Source organism: Notothenia rossii (genome assembly GCF_949606895.1).
Source record: "Notothenia rossii genome assembly, chromosome: 2".
Classification (NCBI taxonomy): domain Eukaryota; kingdom Metazoa; phylum Chordata; class Actinopteri; order Perciformes; family Nototheniidae; genus Notothenia; species Notothenia rossii.
This window is the reverse complement of record NC_136904.1, coordinates 63,839,053-63,857,735: the sequence shown is the minus strand read 5'-3', so window position 1 is coordinate 63,857,735 and position 18,683 is coordinate 63,839,053. Positions and strand designations below refer to the sequence as shown.

Sequence of the window (18,683 nt, the reverse complement as noted above, 5' to 3'; positions counted from 1 at the left end):
CATTGGTGGTTTTTACCACGTGCTGGTGATGAAACTCTCCAATTGGCTCGGCAAAAGTTTGTTGTTGTTTTGTGTCAGTTTTACGTCGCCCCCTCCATTAGCCTTTTTCATAATTGTTTATCATCATGAAATTAATATATGTTATACTATACTTGCACTGCTTACCGTTTTCATACTTTATATATCTTAGCATATTCATACACACTGTTCATACTGCTCACAGGCTGCTGTGTATATCTAGTGTATTCATACCCTTCACTGTTTATTCATCATTCAATTCATTCTATATTTTATTCTGTAGATTGTGTACATTACTTTTCACTGCTTGTTGCACTCCTGGTTGGAAGCAAAACTGCATTTCGTTGTCTCAGTACCTGTAATATGTGCAATAACAATAAAGTTGAATCTAACCTTGAGCAGGAACAAATGTATTTACTTGGTACATATCTGACATTAACGATTAACGAAAATTAATGTGTGAGGCTGAAAATAGTTTTGTTTGTCTTTAGTGTCAGTCTGACAGTTTATTTATTTAATTGTTACGGCCAAAAGAGTGTAGTTCTTGTTTAATTGTTCCACTGCCAAAATAGTGTAGTTGTTGTTAATGTGTACACTCACTGCCAAGAGTGTAGTTGTTTTATTTCATATTGCACTATACTACTTATAACTTGATTGTTGAGGCTACAATAAAGATGCCTGTCAAAATGTCTAAACATATCTTTTGTGTTTTATTGTTCCACTACATTTCATAATGAGAATTGCTACAATGATGGGGAGTTGTATTTTCTCTTACTGTGCCACAGAACAACACAAAAACTTGTATTTTTATTGTTATTATTTTAAAGTTAAGTCAATTGTTACTTTTATAATTTAGTAAATAATAAAGTAACTAGTTACTTTTTTGAGAGCAGTAACTATAACTATTACTAGTTACTTTTTAAAAGTAACTTGCCCAACACTGCTGATAATGCAATAATACAGCAATATCAGCAGTAAATGTATAAAGGATGCATTTTAAATGTACATGTAGCACATATTTGTTTTTTCTAATTTACTTTAATGGATTTTTACGTTGTTAGTTATAGTTCATTATAATTTTTTGTGAAATTTACTGTTAAAAAAATTCCTTCAATGTTTAGAAAAATAACTCATTTAGAAATGTTTTCCTTTTGGATTTTGCCCCAAAAATTAAACTAATAAACAATTAAAAGTCAACATATTATTACTGGATTGAATTTATTAGAAAATATCAGTTATCAGTATTGGCCTTAAAAATCTGCGATCAGACAAGCTCTTAAAAAACAGATTTTTATTGTGTGGAAGTGACATACTGGCAGAAAATAAAGGTGTAAATGATCTATCCAAAAGCAAACATTCCTCTATTATGTCCTTCCCTTTGCAGACAGTCTGAGTGCCACTTTGGCAAAAATTACAAAATCTAGAGAGGGATGAGTCTGTGTAAGCAGTAAACACACACACTTTGTTCCTCATCACTGGGGGGCCAGTGGGATGCCTCTGGCGTCGGTAACCTGGCCCTCCTGCAGGTTCTTCACCAGCTGAGCCAGCCAGCGCTTGGTGGTGGTGTCGTCCTTCAGAACCTGGGCGAAGGTGCTGTCCTTCAGCTGGTCGGGCAGACACTGACGCAGGGCCTCTCTGGCTCTGAGGAACAAACACAGCAGAAAATAATGTACACTTCTGTAAGCAACCGCTTACCGTAAGAAAAAACAGCTTCTCCACTTGGTGGCACCAAAGCGAGAGGCCGTGGTGGAAAGTCACAAGTACATTGCCTCAAAAACTGTACTGAAGCATAACTTTGAAGTAAATCATGCTTGAGTTCCTTCCTGTCTGAACTGATTATTTTCACTTTATGCTACTTTATACTTCTATTCTAAGTACTTTTACTTATGATACTTTAGGAAGATGTTGATGCCAATACTTTTGTACTTTTAACATCATATTATAGCAAGATTACATACACCTCAGATACGTTTCTGCTATTTATAAAGGTTCTCCTGATAATCATCACGGACTAATATATGTTACGAGAACAACCATTCTACAATATGCTTTCCTGATATGCATTATAGCTATAACGTGCTGTATTTGATATCTGGTGGGTAGACAAAGTATTGGTAGATTTAAAAAAGATCTGCAGAGCTTTCCCGCAGGACAAGCAGAATCCCATGCTGTCTGTCATATACGGTGGAGAAGAGCTGCAAGCAAAGCAAAATCCACAGCAATACAAAATAAAGAATACACTATAGGGCCCTTCACATCAAATTAAGGGTAGCATACTGTGGATTGTTAAACATTTTTAAACCAAAAATGACAAATCTGATTTGACCACATGGGGTTCCACAAGGTTCAGTGCCGGACCAAGATATTTCTGAATTCCTTAGCAGGAAAGTGATGTTCCAATAGTAAAAATATCTTATGAAATGTCTTGGATAAAGATAATGGTACAGTTCAAAACCATACAATTGCTTTATTAGTACTACCAGCAACTAAAAACAGCAAAATGATATGTGTATATGATTTTAAAAATAAGAAATGACGCTTATTTTAGCATTTGTAAGGATGCCACCACCTATTTTTAAGAAATTCAAAGAAAATGTAATTGTCATAATAGCAGTTAATGTATTTCCTTACCTTTATCCAATACAAATATGTGTGCAAACATTACGTTCTGGCTCCTGCATTAAACGGACAGTCAGCGCACACATTTGTGTAATGGCTCCTCCTAGTGGCAAGTACTGATGGTCACATGTTCTGTTCTATTCTCAACCCTGTCTCCAGAGTGGGGAGGGACTGGTCATGTCTTTATACAAATCTCCATGCAATCAAGAGCCACATTTTAAAAAGGTGACCCAAGACTGTACATCTGTAAAACACTGCTTTACCTGAGATTGTCTGAGAGGCGAAGGTAGCAGCGGACAACGTGCTTCAGCAGGCGTGCGGAGGGCTCCTTAGAGAGCTGGAGAACCATTTTGCCCTGCAAAGAAGAACATGAAATATTAATATTAGGGCTGTCAAACGATTACAATTTTTAATCAGATTAATCACAGCTTAAAAATGTATTAATCATGATTAATCACCATTCGAACTATGTCCAAAATATGCCATTTCTTTATGTTTATTGTTGTGGGAATGGAAAGATAAATGAAAGAAGGCGGATATATCCATTTAACATCCAGTATGTATGTTTATTATAACATTTTTCTGTGTGTCAAAATGAAAGACAGCCCACACACCTATCAATCATCAAACCGTGGCTAGTGGAGTACTTCGTGACCACAGAGTGTGAACTTTGTGATCAGCTGTTTTAGCGCAGTTCTCCAGTGAAGGGGGGGGGGGGAAGTCTCTCTCCGCAGCCGGTTGGCGTAGTTTTGGCACAATTCCGTTGTACAGACCGATTTTAACAGCAGCCTTGTCTGTGCACACGGAGACCGACTGTCGTCCGGTGATCTAACCACCTTCTGGAAAAGCTTCACAAGTACGTTGGTAGGCAAATGCGCTTTGTGACACAAGTGACGGTACGCATTTCAGATTACGCACATAAACTGCGTACCAGTTATGTGCACCCCTGTACTACAGCAAAAGTATTCTCCGTCGGGACTTCCTGCAACAACACCACGTCGTTATTTTGATTCTGATTGGCCAGAAGACATTATCAAAGATGTTCTAATGAGAAGACGATCACTACGTGACAAAAGTTTTCAAAACCGTTTCTGGTCTTCGGTATTTCCAGACAAGTGGCTACTGAAATCAATCTTACTAACGGCTGTCTGTGCAATTCTCTGCGCGAGTTGGCGGACTTTATTTTGCTTACTTTAACATCATTTTTCATGGTGGGGCTAAGCCATTGCTTGGTATGGGTGTAGCCTACCCCAGCCATACCCTTGCGCTGCCACTGGTGGGATGTGTGGGGCGGGCCATTCTGCACATGCGTTAAATATTTTAATGCAATTAATTCAAAAGATGAATTACCGCCGTTAACGCAATAATTTTGACAGCATTAATTAATATACAATATTGACAAGTGTCACACCTTGCAGAGAGAATTGGAAGGTCAATCTCATCAGTAGGTTTCCCAAAGACTACTTACAAGGATCATGGCCACATGTGAGAAACGTTCGTATGTCTGGCATATATAAGCCAGTCCTGTGTCATCCAACAGGATCTTCTGCAGTATAAAAGTAGCAACCTGAAAAACAAAATGAAGTCAAAAACACAGAGCAATCAGCAGAAAAAGATGGCCAGAAAGTACAACCTAAAGGGAAGACAGTATGGGCTCTTCCAGTGTTTAAATAGTTGCTGCAGTTCTAGCTGTTGATATGCAGTATCAAGGACTACTTTTTCTTTGTGGAAGCAATACAGGAATTTATAGATAAATATAATCCTTTTTGAGTCAAACTGTTGATGTACAGTATTTAGTGAGTAATAGCGGGATAATGTGCAGTGAACTGGTCATTAATGAGAAAAGAAGCCCGACAGTGAGCAGGATCCCGACAGGAGGCACCTTATCCCGTACGTATCTTTACATTACATTTAGCTGACGCTTTTATCCAAAGCGACTTACAATAAGTGCATTCGACCAGGAAGATACAACCTTGAAGAAAACAGAATCATATAAGTACATCAGGTTTCATAGAGCCAAACATTTCAAGTGCTACTCAACTGGCTTTGGAAAGCCAGTCCTTTATTAGTATACAAGTGCTTTTCTATCACTCGAAGTGGAGTTGAAAGAGATGAGTTTTCAGTCTGCGCCTTAAGATGTGCAAGCTATCTGCTGTCCTGATTTCAATGGGGAGCTCATTCCACCATTTTGGAGCCAGGATAGCAAACCCACTTGCATCTTAGTAAGAATCAAGTATGAGAGGTAGACCTTTATTGCGGAATTGAACCGCTAAACTTTAGAAATTCTTGTGGCACCTGCTTATTCAACAGTTTGCGCTGCTTATGCATCACTACAGCCTTTTTTTATCCGCCTGTCTAATGGGCAGAAATGTCAACTTTTTAAACCTTATGCCCATTAAGCCCCTGTCACACTGTCCCGAAATTGACACCCGATGGACACACGAATATGGAATTGTGAATTTCGCACGAAGATGGCCCCGAACCACACACGAAGGCAACATTTACATTACATTTAAGACATACAACTGCAAAGAAAGTAACACAAACAATTATGTTAAAGTATTATGATACTGTACTGATATTTTCCAACTTTGTTCTTTACTTTCTCCGTCTTTATATGTAGAAGATATTAAGTTTTCTCCGTCATGTTGTTTCCTTAGCAACAACAACTTCCTCGCCTTCAAAATAATATATTATATCCTTTTTAGTTTCACAGAACACAAATTGGGTTATTTACATAATATGTTTACATGATTTTGTTGTGCAATAAAACAACCAGATGGACACGCGATAAAGGAAATGTTCAAATTCGGCTCTGATCGTAGCAACACCGGGCCGTTCGTGAGGGCATCTTAAGCCATCTTTGGCATGCCAAAGATTTTGCCACCGCTCCCGAAGTTGCTGCCGGAGCCTGATAAATTCCACCGGCGGTCATACGATGGCTTAAGATGCCCTCACGAATGCCTTACGAAGGGCGAAATGGACACACGAAGTCAACACGAAAATGAACCTTCACAAGGTCCTTCGGCAATGCTTTGTGATGCCAAAGATGTTGCCACCGCTCTCGAAGTTGCTGCCGGAGCCTGAGAAACTCCAACGGCGGTCATACGATGGCTTAAAGGCCCAGTGAAGTGTGCACCTGTGCATGATCTGTTATGCTAATACGTATAGTAATGACCAAAATTGTCCATTGGAACCCATATCAAAAAATGTTGGAATAGCAACAAATTTGACGAGTTTTGAATTTTCCGGGGAAATCTGCAGTCGACCTTTGCCTTCGTGGGCGTGGCTTGCGATCTACTGCGTGACATCACGAGATGGACGCCGCTGCACTGTTTACATTCACCACCGTTCGTTTTTTCTCTTTTTCAAAGTCGAATTTCTCAACGTTTTTGAGCTAGTATTTTCCTGGAAAGTGTGTCGGAGTCGACTGGAAGTGATTTCCAATCGAGAAAACCTGACAATGGAGGCGACAGTGAAGAAAGAGGGATGAAAAACACAGGGGAAACGATGCATTGCCGCTGGCTGTAGTAATGTCAAGTCTGCCGAAGTGGCGATGTTTCTGTTCCCAAAAGATGAAGGTGAGCCTGGCTGGGGTCATTGTTTCGTAGATTCGTTCATTGATCATGATAAATAAAGGCCACTGGTCGATTCGAGAGAGAGAGAAAGAGAGACTGAGAGAGTTACAGGGTTGTTGTTAGCATCTGGTGCTAGCTCGGAGCTAACGGAGATTAGCTGTTTCAACAATAAGGAGAGGGAGAGTGCTCTCCTGTGGGACTGAGAGAGATAACGTCAGCTCAGGGAGGTAAACTGTAGCCTAAGTTATCTCAGTGGGTTTGGTCATCTATGTAAACAAAATATTTCCATCTATGTAATATTAGTTGTATAAAATAGGTTAAGAAATCATTCCAATGTTTTTTGATTATTGAAATATATGTTTCATATGAGTGTTGAGAGCTGTATCCATAAATCTCTTAATGTTGCCCTCAAAGTGCACCAGATTGATCACTTTCCTCATCTATCCTGTCCGAAAAGCTGTCCAAATCAATCATTTCTCTCACACTAGTATCACTTTCCAGAGTCTCCGCCATGTTTACAATCGCAACTGGGTACATCTTGTGACGTCACAGCCACTATCGTCTGCAACTTCCGTTAGGCTCAGACGGCAAAATTAATAATTCATTAATTATGAATTATTAAAAATTATTTTAGCCATGAACAGGCACAATGATATGTAAGGAATGAAACTGCCATTTCATTTTGGTGCAAAAACATGCACTTCACTGGGCCTTTAAGATGCCCTCACGAATGGCCCGATGTTGTTAGAATCAGAGCCGAATTTGAACATTTCCTTAATCGTGTGTCCATCGGGTGTCAATTTCTGGACAGTGTGACAGGGGCTTAAACACCTGTCCCTAAAAAAATAAAAATAAAGACTACTGCACTTAATCATTTGTAATGAAAAGCAGCAGGTTGGAAAAGGTGACTGGTCTTCATAAATAAAAAATGAAATATTGGCATTTGATAGAGAAAATGTTGTGGTTGGACACAGATTTAATCAAATGTGAGACAGGACTGCCTGATAAGTTAGTGGAAGAGTTCAGTACCGTCTTGGAGAGCTCGCTCCCTGACTCCATGATGCGGAGACACAGCGGGATGATTTCAGTGGTGAGGAGGAAGTTTATCACTTCTTGTTCATCGGTTTTCACCAAGGCACCTGTGGAAAACACACAGACAGCTTGATGTGACACCAGTTTTTTTTCATTTTTTTTTTTTCAATCAATCTTAAATAAAGAAATAAAAACACTTGAGCAGGAGTAGAGTTTACCTATGACTCCGAGGCTGGTGAGTCGCAGATACTCAAACGGACGTGTTTTGCTCACAGTGTGCAGGAAAGGGTAGAGGAAAAGAGGGATGTGGGCAGCAAGAAAAGCTGACCTGGAGGAACACAGAAGGAAAAGGATTTGAATCAAAGTGAGCAGACAAACACACAGCAAATATCACACAGAAGCAACAAGGTCACTTTAATAACTTATGGATTTTAATGACATTACAAACAATTATCTTCACAAAGAAAATGTATTAAAGTCCAAGTTCTTTGTTGTTAGACATACTCTTCCATCTACACATTTAAAATGAGTCAAAAGTCATGCCTGATAGAATCATCAGCTGTGAGTAGGCCTGTCGCGATAAGCAATTAATTGACTTATCGTACGATAAATACAAATTCGATAACTTTTCTGACCTCGAAAAATTGGCGTTTACATGCGTGTTTGTTTACATAAAGATGTGACCGGCCACTCTACCGGCCAGGCACACTGAGGCTGCCGGCCAGGCGCGCTGTGAGGGGCGGGGCTCACACACAGCCAGGTCAGGACACTCCGTGTGCAACAGTGTAGCAGCCAAATGAATAATATAGAGACAAGCAGGAGACAATGTGTGACTTACTCGAGGGGAATTTGAAGTTAAATGGAAGTGGTTGCAAAACCTAACACCATCTCCGGTGTGGGAATATTTTGGATTCAAGCCAAATCAACGAGGCGAACCTACGGACTTGAATGAGCCGGGCGGTGTGTCACATTTGTTTAAAACAAGGTAGCAACAGAAGCTAGCAATACGACCAACCTTAAACTGCACCTGAAACACAACCACCCCATTCCGTTTTCCCACGGCAGCTGGAGATCGCGAGCCCCTGTGGTGGCTAAAACCAAATGCTTCTAAAAGAATTATCCAACACTACTGTACCATTTCTTCATATGTGCCGTTTTCTCTGCATACTCTAATGAGGGTTATTATTCTCAAGCGCTTCATGGCCACAGAGCCGATTTGGCAGACTATGTTGAAACTACCGTACTCCTCTTCACACAAAGTTTGAACTTCCATATTCTGATAACCGTTATACTTTCTATAGCTCAAGGAAACAGGTGTCTAATAGCGATATGAGACATCCGTGTGAAAGCCGATTTCTGAGGCGTTCCGCCTAGCTACACAGAACTCTGTCTGCCCGCCCTATCTTGAATATAAGCTTTGCTATTCTGTGACTATTGTGCACACTCCTGCAGACTATCCTATACTCTTTGAGACCTTTACCTTTGAAGCTTCAAATAAATAACCAACAAGACAACGCCGTCTGCTTTCACCAGTTTATTATTGATTACTCTCACTGACTGTACATCTTTACAGTATTGACGAGTTTAAAATATCCACGACACCCCCACCTTCCCGACAGTTTACAATCAAAGATGCATTTGCCCGACAATGCAAACATGTTGATGTTCCTTGCTCGAAATCTTTGAATTACAGATTTGGATATGGCAGTGTTTCCCTAGGATAGAGTCATAGCAGCGGTGCTAAGGCACATGGGCCCAGCATAATGTGAGCGCGTGGAATTTTTTAGTGTGTGCGCGTGCGAAGTGCGCCCCGCCAATTTGTTTCTATGTGTCAGCACAAGAAAGGCTCTTGAGGCTTAGTACCAGGGCCGGTTCTAGACAATTTGCTGCCCTAGGCGAGATTTTAGGCGACATTTTATATCTAAAGAATAAATGAAAAATCTCTACAAAAAACAAATACACTACAAACGCGGAAACTTATTGACATAGGTAATAGACGTCAAAATGGCTTCAAATGTATTCAGTATTGTATGAACATGTTTGAATTGGGGGGTGGACGTCACATCCTCTAGGGGGGTCCGGGGGTATGCCCCCCCGGGAAGATATATTTTTGAACATTTTACAGTAAAATGCTTCAATCTGGTGCACTTTGAGCACACAATTACTAGAGACCTGATCTAGGGGGCACAACTCTAAAACGCCCATATGAAAAAAATCGGTTTCCATTTTAATAATAAAATAAGTATGTGAACATAACCAATAACCTACCATAACCAATAACAAATATATGTAGCTTATTTTATTTTTGTTGTTCATTCATATCTTATTTTACCCGGTTAACATTTATTTATTTATGCATATTTTTGTATCTCTCCAACTTTAAACAATATTTTTGGTTTACTGTCCTATAGTATACATTGGAATGATTTCAAACCTGTTTTTATTCATCCTAATAATTATAAAGGAGTGCCTTGGAAATATGCGTTTACATAATTTGTGGTCAAAACGTTTGAGACCCACTGAGATAACTTAGACTAAAGTGAACTATCTAAACACTCAGTCCTTTACCTCACTGAGCCTCTCAGTCTGACAGGAGAGCTCTCCTCCACCCTGGTTATAGAAACATCTACTTCTTATATCCGTTAGCGCAGCTAGCACCAGATTCTAATAACAACAGCACCGATACCGGTGCACCCTCTCCCTTGCTCGCTACCACGCTCGCACTTTGGCTGTGAGCTGCGGGTGCCTGATAAGCCAACATCCGCCACTTTCATCACTAACAGCGCCCACCGTACAGGGCAAAGGAAAAGTGTAACTGAGGTGCAAAGGGTGTTACATTTACTTAATTATGAATGTTGTTACATCAAGGCCGAACATTTGGATGAGCGCCAACGGTCAAAAATGTTTTTTCCCTCCCAGAGTTACCAGCGCAGCACCTCCCCAGATCTGGCCCCCTAGGCCAGGGGTTCCCAAAGTGGGGGTCGCGAGATGATTACAAAATAAAAAAAATAAAAAGATTAATTTTTTTCATTATTATTTTTTCCAAATTATTATTAATAATAACGTTTGCATAGACATTTTCAGGGGCGGACTAGCCATCTGTATAATTTGACAATCCACTAGCGCAGCGTTTCTCAAACTTTTTCATACCAAGGACCACTTAACCAATAAAAAACATTCATGGACCACCTAACTCCACAAATATCCCAAAACAAAAGGCCTGCTTACCCATTCCAACAGTATATAACAAATTACAGCCTAATAATGACAGCTTAACCTTCTCTATATCGCCTCGTTCACACATTAAATCAACAATACAAATACAGATTGCATTTAGTTCAAATGCGATTTAAAATCCTCTCCGGTTTTACATCTCTTATTATGAAATGTAGACTACATTTATTATGTAGTATTATTTTAAACACGAGTTTATGTCCGAGCCAACAGACTCACAGATTGTTGGCTACTGAGAGATATGCGAAATACACCGCATGTAGTACGACACAAACCTCCGCTGTGGATTTTCAAAACAAAATACAATAAAACTATGGTCGCAGGTCCAAGTTTAACTCTGAGGCCTGCATGGTCTGTCTAGAAAACAAAAATAAAAAAACGTTTATGCAGCCCCAACAACAGCCTCTGATCATCAAATGACTTCATGCAATGCTTCATCAGATGCACATATTAGATAATAATCTCTATCTCACTCCTAACACATCTAAATCTACTTTCAGCATGGATAAATGTTCATAAAATACATCCATTGTTTGTTCTATATGCTATATATATATATTATAGGCTGCATCCATTGGTTGGTTTTGTGGCACATTTGTAACGCTGTGCAAACTTGGGCAAGCATGTAGGCAAACTTGAGGAGCGCACACAGGGTGGAGTGAGGTTGAGCGATGGAGAGAAAGGGAGAGAGAAAGGAAAGGATGTACTTGAATTATTATTATGTCAGTGATCTAAAATGGTCTTACAACGGTGCCGACAATATTATCGTTTATCTCAATAATTTGCGGGAAAGAGTATCGTCCAACTATCGTGACAGGCCTAGCTGTGAGGCATTAAGTTTAAAAGTTTAAAAGCCACTAAATATAAGAGCCATTGGCAAGACAGTTGAATTTCATCTGAATTTCATTTGAGTATGAAATCATGTTTTTGGACTATGCTTAGGTTAAGGTTTTAATTGTTTATGACAGAGATGTATGCAGTCAAGCAGACTCTACTGTGCATGTCAAAGAGTCTAAATGGCGTAAAGTCAGTAGGATGCATGGATCGTTTTTGACCGTGCGATAACATGTGATTGTGACAACGTGTTGAACTGTGTTAAGTCTAGTCGTGTATTTGTTTTAATTAATGAAATGTCTTCAAGTCGGTAGTGGACCGTCAAGATGCCCTGGGGCCACATTTATAAACGGTGTGTATGCTCAAAAGATGGTGTATGCCAGTTTCTAAGCAATGTTTGCGATTTATAAAAAACAAACTTGGCGGGAAAATGTGCGGTCCTCCACGCAAACTCTGACCCGTGCGCACGTAAAAAAACGGGAGAGACGAGAAACTATGACTTTGTTGGCAGAAGGAAGAATGGAGAGAAATATGTGAAATAATACCATAGACAAAATGTTACCTCATGTATCATATATGAAGAATTAATTCTCAAAAATGGATTGAAGCCAATCTTAAAATGATTTAACAAATGCCTGTTTGAGACTCCTCAGTGCACGCAAAAACATTTTTTGGAGAAATAAATAAATACGGATATGTTATTGAAAACCAGCTCGAATATGTTGTCTTAATGTTATGACATGTATTCTCATAAATGATGCGGTAACTATGCAGAAGGACAGAATTACGTCTAAACTGAGGCTGTTTTGATTTTCTATAGGTTGTAGATACGAGCATGGTTTTATATACTATCACGTTTAATCATGTTTTATGTCGTTTGCTAAGACTTGAGAAGTCGCTCATAAAACACAGGAGTATGGAAACTAAGAACACCATATATTTGGTAGATTTGGCAGCTGATATTACACAACACATTAGTTTTATTTCATTTAAGTGGTGGATATAGAGTTGCTGCGGGGGGGTTGAGACGCACAGGCTGCAGTGGAGACGCTGCACACAGCTGATCGACAGCTGGAACACAAACCACCAAATAAAAAAATAAACATGAATTGACTCCACTCCAAAGGGATCCCCCGATACTTTCTTACAGTTTCTCTGCATGGGGGGGGGGGTCTCCTGTCCCTGGTACAGACACACTGCCTGAGGAAGGCTATGTGTATTTTGTCATTAACTTTTTTCGGACCACTTATTTATTTAGGTGACGATCCGACCTGCATGCTGCTACTCTGGTTCAAACTGCATCCAACAAATAATGTGATTTGTTTCCACCTTCCCAAAAGAAACAAAATCTGACACAGTGTGAGACGTCTTTTTTAGCTGTTCTGTCGTCATTTCCGCACGCACGTCCTACGCCGGTATGCAGTGTTTTATAAATTGGAAAATGTCTGTGCGTATTTATTTGCTTTGTCCTACGTAAGCAACCTTCCCACGTGAATCCTACGCAAGGCCTTATAAATGAGGCCCCAGGTGATTTTGGATACTGTGATTAAGTTGAAATAAACCATCAAGACGTACCCGTCTTCCACGACTACATAAGGTCTTCACTAAAGGTTTGAACTTTTGAAACACAATTCTGAAAGAAAATCTCTTTGCAGACTAAGCTGCCTAAGAAATATAACCTTGGATAAAACAGCCACCAGACTAAATATTTATACCCTGATATTAAACATTCAACTCTCACTGAAATTGTTTGCCAGTGAATGTTTGACAGTGTTCTGTATAATAATATGAATTACTTACATTTTTGTAGCGCTTTTCATGTACCCAAGGACACTTATAGATGATAGCAGAAACATTTGAAGAGTTTGCCAAAATTGTGAGCAAATTGTGTCAAGGTATTAAACCAAATGTCCCGGTCCTATAGTTTAAGTAGCATTACAAAAGCTTTTTTTCGCTATAATAGTGGGGCATATATGCATCGTCTTTAACACAGGAAAACCCGCTTCAAATAGAAAAAAGACCGTTTTCCCTGTGCCAGAAGGCGAGTATCTCTTTTTCTCTGGTGTGTCACTTTAGACATCACAATTGCACCAGCAGCACCAGAAGTAGGTGAAGAGTGAACACATGTTATGCGTGTTTGTTTTTTGTTACCGTTACTTATTTAGTCTCTTTTTAAATGTTCAAAGACAGAGTTATTGATTGTTGAAAAATAAAAAACTGTTAAGGAGTTTTAGTTCTGTTGAGTCATAAATGAAGTTTTTTTCATGACAACGATTAGCGAAAGAAAACTACACTGTTCTGGAGTCAGGTGGCTTTGAGAATTTGTTGTTCTTTGATAATTATAAAAAATGTTCAAACCCCTGTTGTTATATCACCGTGCGCCAGATAGCATCATATTGGAAGATGAATAGGTCCGCTACAGACAAAACATATTGTGACTACCGCAGAGTCAAGTCTCCCAGGAATAAAGGCAGATTGTTACCTTTAACCTGATTTTCCCCTAGGGAAAGTATATTAGATTGATTGATTGATTGATTGATATCCAATGAAGACAGACGCCATAGGTTAGTGGGTTATTTTTTCTCCAGTGGGAAAGGGAAGCTTCCCGTCTTCATCAGCATTAAAATAAATAAATGAGTTACAAAAAAGTAAAACAGCAATTTTTAATCGAATTAGCTTCCCATTACCTTGTCTCGGGGTGTGAGGCAACACACTGCAGAAGTGCCAGGGCATTGCACACCCTGTTGGACTGGTGAGCTGTAAGCGTAGGTGGGTTTATAGATGGATAGATGTTCACTATTTCCTAATGAAGAGAAAGAAAAAGACGAGGTACAAAATCAGTTTTTCATCAAGGCCACACAACAGCAGATATAATGAACATCAGAATCAGAATACCTTTATTTGCCCCACAGAGGGGACATTTACATACAGGTGTAGTGACTGAAGAGATACTACAGCTTGGGTTGGGATATGGTTCATACCTGCAGCAGGGCAGCAATAGTGCCACAGGAGTGCCAGAGCATCGGTGCCAGGTCTGGCACAGACTCTCGCTTCTTGCTAAGCTCCAGCAAGGCATTTTCTCTGGTTTCTGGACTGGACAACTCATTGATCCATTGGTAGATCTTCTCCCGGTCTACCTGGGCCAGGGCTGTGACGTTAGTTACAGCCTGTAAGGGGAAGGGTAGATATTCAGCAAGTGCATCTATCATCGACAAATGAATTAAGCCTTGGAAACATACTGTGTATCAATGTGATACCATTAGTAAAGACACTTACTACAACACATCATATATGTATAATATATGTGGGCCCATTCACAATAAGGCATCACATTATTGCTATGAAAATATATTAAAATGTGTCTGATTTTGTGAGTGTTTATTGGGAAGTTTTGCTGAGATGTTATTGCAAACTTTGCAGCCAAACATTGTTCAAAGCCACAAACCTTTATTTTCTGCTCTGGTTGTGATCGCTATATTTTTAAATATACTCAATTTGTCAGACTGATTTTGGGGAAATACAGATAAATAAATATAAGCCATCTAGAATATCTGCAATGGCTGAAACGGTGTAACGTTAACCATACACAAATGGAGTCTTAGAATGAATGCACATATTTTACTCAGTGTAAAGATTGTAAACACAATGTGTATGTAAAATAATGTCAGAAATTATTTGTCAAGATGCTATTAACAATCAAAGCCCAATAACAAAAGGGGGATGAGTGTTGAGACGGTTGATATCTTTCTGTAACGTTATAATGAAATTAGATACTCACAGCTCCCGTGGCCAGCATTCTCTGAAGCTCTTTGTGGTCCAACCGTGTTGTTAAACTACTGCTTCAGCTAACGTGTTGTGTATTGCCAAACTAATGTGGCAGCAATGAAACAAATTTGATGTAATTAACACAAAGTAAGGGCAGCTAGCCCAAGCTAGCTGCTAGCGTCAACGTCTTGACAAATGGAATCCGGTAGTTCCGCGCGCACATCAACGTTACAAGCAACGTAACTTCATTGCGGTAACAAAACGTTAATATGTTTGATCATTCTTGATAGAAACCAGCCTCGAGAGTTCAAGTTTGAACGTTATTGTACAATAAACATAATCCAATGGCGAGTTTTTTTTTGCGAGCAATGGTGGCAACCTAAATACATATAATTAAGATATCGCGAGAGCTCAGTCGGACCGGATCGGACGCACTCTCGGTTATCATTTCCGTTGTAAATGTTCACATTCCCGCCATCATCGCGCAGTGTTGCGAGGCGTTGTGTGCGGGTCCACTGTCAACAACATACATACTGGGAGCAGGTGAATGCCGGCAAAACAAACGTTCTGCTCTCGGAGGACCTACGACAACGATACCGTGAGATAAAAGTTTCTAGAAGAAAACACATAACCGACAGGTAACGAACTGCGCAGGTTTAACCAAAGGGTGACCCTGTTTTCATCCCCAAATTAAAATCAAGCAAATTAGCCAGTTAGCTAGTTCCCGCTAGCCTGCTAGCCAACTAGCTAATGTTGGCCTCCCCCATCCATTCAGCTTCTATAGATGGGGGGACGACCGCTACATCCCAGACATTCGGCCTGGCTGTAATGTCACCCTAGGTGCTTCTTTGTAACTTTGTCCGGTAGCTCAATTGTATGACGTTTATTATTGTAATAATTATGTCAACCAAGAAAATAGTAATGAGCGCCGGTCGCAGTGTCGTGCATCTTCGCTTTGCTGGGCTAGTTTGAAGGCTAATGCATACAAGGCTGCATTGACTCTTACTGAAACCGCTAGCCAGCTAACATAAGTGGCTTAAGTTTTCCCACTTTGTGAGACATTCACCCCTGTGAGTTAAATATTTGCCGTGAGTTTATCATCTGTGTTAATATGAGCTGTTGTGCTAACGGTATGTGTCTTGTGGTCGACTTAAGTTTGTTGTGACTTTCAACAAGCGCTCAGTTGTACAACGTTGGCCATAGCGGGCTAGCTTGGATGCATTATAAATAGTTTATTAGCTGATGAACATATGTATACGTAACACAAGTTTTTTAACAACAGGTGCAATAAAAGTGCTTAAGATGTATATAAATCAGGTATGGTTTATCATTGAGTTCTTGCCTCCTTTTTTAAAGAAATGGATGGAATAATAACGGGTTTATGGTGGCAAGATGGTTAAAACATGTCCCTTTAATAATCCATTCTATATAAACATGAACTGTGAGATGGGTAATATATGACACAATGTGGTTTTTAATAAACTAATTTAATTAGATTTCCTTCTTGTTTTAGGATTTGTTTGGTTACAAGTCCAAACCTCCAAAGTGCACCAACTGGATACTAGTAAGCCATGTCAACCATAGTGCCCAAACTCTCCAGCGGTGGCGCCAGTGTTAAGATCCGCCTTACCAGCCTTGATCTGGGCACCACCAGATGGAAAGAGGGAACTTTTGAGATTCTGGAAAAGGACAACAAAATCAACCTATGTCTAAGATTTAACTGTGGTGGAGCCTCCAAAAATTTCCAGGTATTATTCAAACTCTGTTCTGGGTGTTTATTCAAAAATGACAACTGCAAATGACTTAAACATAACGTTAGATTCTGAAGGAGTACCCTTTCTTAAATGTTTCAATGTTATATTTTGAGATACAGCGCTATCCAGACATCTGTCTCATTTGTAGAAATGTCATCAGAGCAGTAATAGATTAATCTCCCTTCAACCACTTATCAAAAGACTTTGGAAAAACAGTTGATATGGCAGCTGTTGAAGAGAAGCTTGTATAGCAAACAATAACATACCACCTTACTCTCTGCCTGTTCCTTAACTCTGCCGTTATTTACTTTGTCAATCTCAATGTTTTTAACGTTTGCATCAGCAATACTGTAAAATGTCCAGAAATGGAAGGTACAATTTAAGTTAGGAACACAATACAAACACTATATTTCCCACATATACATAATAATTCCCACCAACATTTAGAGATATATTTTAGTATGGACTTTTGACAGTCATGGGGAAGGACTTATACATTTTAAGAAATGACAGTCATAAAGGAGAACACTTGCACATAAGTGAACCAAAACATGACTTAGTTTATTAGTTTTTGTCTGGCTAATAAGTGCTGCAATAGAGATCTAAATACACTGTGAAAAATGCTACTTTTGGATGAGAAATTTAAAGTAAACAAATGGCTCGGAGGAAAAAACACGATTTAAGTAAACCGTTAAATGCATGGATAAAACCATGTAAATTACTTAATCAGCATAACACTAATGGGCTCTTAAAGTATACAGTTATTATTAATTGGAAAACATACTAATTGAATAAAACTACAACCAACGTATCTTGTATTGTTTTCTTAGCTAAACCAGAACTTGAAGACCGTTAGCCAGAACCTGAACCGTATCATGCTGACTTTGAAGGACAACAGTGTCATCGTCCTGGATAAGATTCCTCCAACTTTGCTTCAGAAGACTAAAGAATTTTTGGACAAACTGAAGACTGGAAAGCCAGGTAATTACACCACTGCTCATTTTTCTTTGTTCAAAGAAAACCAGGGCCCCTCACTGATCTATTCATTTCTTATTTTGAGCTTCTGCTTCTGCTTTTTTCTGTCGTTACTTCTAAGCACAACACGCACACTTAATGGCAGTTATTTGCTTTGTAGACTCCCATGGGCTAATCGTCATAATACATCAGATTTCAGTTGCAGAGGTTTTTCTGCTTTTTTGTTCTGACTAAATGTTTTGTTTTATGGTGATTGAAGTCAATATTTTGAAGCAATTCAAATCAATTGCAATCTTACTCAATAGGTTTCTATACTGTAAACTTTGTTTTGCCACTGTAAAAAAGCCATGCACAAAACTTGACTACAAAAGAGAATACTAAGTATTGTTTCAGTTTGACCTTAACTCAGCCTTAGATAAAGAATGGCCGGATTAGATGCCACATTGAAAAGAGTTTGTCCTGTTGCATTTCATTCTGAGGAAGTTTGTCCTGTTCCTTCTGCTGCTGATACTGTGTAGTCTCAGCTTACATTTTGATTCTCGCTTTGTTCTTAAAGAAAATGGGTAAGTCTAAGAAAACTGCACTGATCTTCTCTGAGTGTATCTAGCGCCAATTTCTTAAAAAATAACCTTTTTATTATTTATATATTTGTATTCAGAATTTAATTTGAGTGGTGTGGTCTTTATTTTTGGACACGTACACACAGTTTCTCAAACTTTCCAACAACTTCTCAAATTGAAATGAGCACAGTAAGTCGGGGATAATATCAATGGTGTAGTTACAGGTTGTACAAGCGTATAAATACAATGTAATTGCTACTTGATTGATCAAGTTATCATTTAATTCACATGCTTTGTCCTGAGCTGCCATTTGT

The 18,683-nt window shown here is 39.2% G+C and overlaps 1 protein-coding gene across 1 annotated transcript; it reads right to left on the bottom strand.

Moving 5' to 3' along the window:
• Positions 1-1,292: 1,292 nt before the first annotated feature.
• cnot9 (CCR4-NOT transcription complex subunit 9) lies at positions 1,293-15,485 on the bottom strand. The gene is made up of 8 exons (XM_079664161.1): positions 15,094-15,485; positions 14,297-14,482; positions 14,003-14,118; positions 7,466-7,575; positions 7,245-7,354; positions 4,106-4,204; positions 2,901-2,992; positions 1,293-1,659 (listed from the first exon to the last, which is right to left on the bottom strand). Exons 1-8 carry the CDS (start codon positions 15,109-15,111, stop codon positions 1,491-1,493), a joined length of 900 nt encoding a protein of 299 aa, XP_079520287.1. The 5' UTR covers positions 15,112-15,485; the 3' UTR covers positions 1,293-1,490.
• Positions 15,486-18,683: the final 3,198 nt, after the last annotated feature.